Raw genomic sequence first — 2809 nt, 5'->3', positions numbered from 1 at the left:
TATATATATATAATTACATACATGCACAGACCTGAGGCATCCCGGATTCCAATCTCTTCAAATGTCCCTTACCTCTTACAACAGGGGTGCAGTAATGAATCCATGAATGCATGAAGCCTGGCAGGTGGTCATGTGAGCACCCGTCCAGCTTCCTTTTTGGATGGGAAGCCGCAGCCACGCTCCCTCACAGCATCCCAGGCACTGAGGACTGTGGCCTCTTATGTGAGGAATGTAAGTGGCAAGTGGTGCTGCACTCTGTATTGCTGAGCTGGTCACTGAGAGATCTTTGTGATCTCTCCACTGGCTCAGTGACTAAAAATAAGGCGCCCGCCGTTGCGGTTTCGGTGTTGCTCTCAAGGTGATTAGGGTGTGCCCAGGCACACCCGGAACACCCAATGCGCATGCCTATGGTTATCACCAAATACAACCCAACATTATGTATGTGCTGTGACTATTGCCACGTTTCCTCTCACACATCTAGTTGCTCAGAATAGCGTGGTGTTTGTCGAGTCTTTGTCGTCATAAGTTTAATTTAGGTTGTACAATATATTCCGCTGTCAAACTGTGACTGGGACTGTTAACATCACACAATCCTAACTAGCTTTTTTTTCTCTTACCTACAGTACGTCTGTTTCAGGGACTTGGCATTTCACTTTATGATAACTGTTTTTACCATTAAGTTTCCTCCCCATGCTTATTTGTTCTGTTCTTCACGCTCAGAGAACCTTTCCCTTTCTACATGGTCCATAATCCTTAAACTTTGCTTTCACTAAAACTGGCTGTCCATACATATTAGGTTAGCCTGGGTGCTGATGGTGCCATGGTGCATGCCACGTGCTGCTGTCATCCTGGCACTAATACTAATAATATCTCTAATCACTGAGGGTTACATGTAGCCCAGTAAAAAGCACACACGTATCATTTTTGTACACAACAATGAATTACTAACATATATTTACTTCCTACCATTTTTAAGTCATTTTTCCCTGTTTTTATATCTTTTAGTGTTGAAACTGTCCCCATGAAAAAGTAAGCTTTTTTTTTGCTATTTTCATGTCTTTTTTTTTAAGTTTTACTTTTTATAACCTTACCAGAAAGGCTATTTGTCTTTTGTAATATTTTTAATGTGTGGATCTTTGCTTGTCAATGTAAATAATACTAGGCGCGTTACTTTTCCAACAGAATGCACACTATCATTGCAGATTCATTATTAGTTTTCATTCCAATTTTTTTCTTCTTTTTTTTGTAAGTAAACTTTAAAACACTTATTGCATGCCCCACTTTAATCTTCAAACTGAAACACAATAGTTCTGAACATAAAATATATCATATATTTTTTATTGTTTTAATTTTCCCCATTAGGTTTTTTTTTCTTTTTCTACATTCACATTTACTATATTTATTTTTCTCATGCAATTGTTTTGTTACAGTCTGGAAAATGGTAATAATGGTTATCATAATGAGTATTTGTATGGTATACGCAATCCTATTATGACAAGGTAAAATTTATGATAGAGTGCATGAGTGCATGCTGTTCCAGTTTCACCGGAAAGTTATTAAAGCATGCTGTGTTTTATTTATTTATGATTTAATTTTGCATGATGATATAATCCAGAAAAACACAAACAATATTTGTAGATATCATTTATCCTTGCATGAATGGCTTCATTTAGAAAATATGTAATTTTGTTAAAAAAATGTTTTGCAGAAAGCTTCAGTCCTACTTAAAATGTATTGTGTGTGTGTGTGTGTGTGTGTTAGAGAGAGATAGAAGAAGAAATAATCTACATTGCTTTCCAAATTATTAAATAAATGACTGAATAGTCTTGATTGCAGATCTATGCACTATCGTGTATATTTGATTTGGATTTATTACCATTTAATTGTCACAAAATACATAACAATCTCAGAGTGCACATTTATTTTATAATGACAGAAATGACTAATTACATTTTTTAAATTAAAATTTTTATTTAAAAAATGTTTACTTTCTACTTAAATAAACCCTGTCACCAGACCATTTAGTCAACAAAAATTTTCCATGGGTGCATTTAACTGCCGCCATCTTGGAAGTTATGTGAGCAGCCCCAGCAGACTCGAGTGAAACAGTATTGCCTCATAAAGGCTTATGTAGAGGGGTGGAACAGCTGGGCCACCATAGACAGTACTTAGATACTCCCAAAAGAGGAGAGGACTATAATGTGCAAGTAGGGAGAGATCTGTGTTAGGTGATTGACTATTTCGGTTGTATACAAATTTTCTAGATTCATTGCAAGTGAAAAAAAAAAAACATGGAATGAAAAACACTGAAAGTAAGCATTTAAATACTTTTTCTGTGCGTTTACCTTCACTTATTTAAGTTGGTGTCTCTTTAAGTATATAACCTTCCCTGTCACTATTCCAAAAGAAAATATTTTTGGCGCTTCTGGGTTATAGTTGTCACATAAATTGTTTCTCCCATCTCATTTTTGGATTTCCTTCAGTTACCAGTAGCCTCTTGATCATTGAATTTTAGTGTACAGCTCTTTCTAATAGAGCCTGGGCTGTTTCATATTCAGAAGTTGAAATGAGTATGTTGAAAGCTTGGAACGTTTTTTATTAACCCCTTCGTGACTGACGACGTACAGTGTACGTCGCCAGCATCGGGGCTGTTTAAACAGACTCCCGGCGACTTTTGCCGCCGGGAGTCTGTTTAAACTTGTAGAGCCGACTGTCGGCTTTACAACAGAAGCGATCCTGGCGACTTACCTGTCGCCAGATCGCTTCTGCGTCCCGAAGAAGGGGCCGCCCCCCCCCGCCGGACACCCCC

The 2809-nt window shown here is 37.6% G+C and overlaps 1 protein-coding gene across 1 annotated transcript in view; it reads left to right on the top strand.

Moving 5' to 3' along the window:
* Nucleotides 1-2809, top strand: part of PROM1 (prominin 1) — a 160802-nt gene that overhangs the window by 147903 nt on the left and 10090 nt on the right. Inside the window, exons 27-28 of the mRNA XM_018571167.1 lie at nucleotides 1006-1029; nucleotides 1431-1499. Of these exons, the coding sequence (XP_018426669.1) occupies nucleotides 1006-1029; nucleotides 1431-1499 (93 nt within the window). The remainder of the gene's footprint in view (nucleotides 1-1005; nucleotides 1030-1430; nucleotides 1500-2809) is intronic.

Source organism: Nanorana parkeri, unplaced genomic scaffold, assembly GCF_000935625.1.
Source record: "Nanorana parkeri isolate BGI_ZX_2015 unplaced genomic scaffold, ASM93562v1 scaffold1690, whole genome shotgun sequence".
In the NCBI taxonomy this organism is placed as follows: Eukaryota; Metazoa; Chordata; class Amphibia; order Anura; family Dicroglossidae; genus Nanorana; species Nanorana parkeri.
This window is presented reverse-complemented; position numbering and strand designations above follow the sequence as displayed.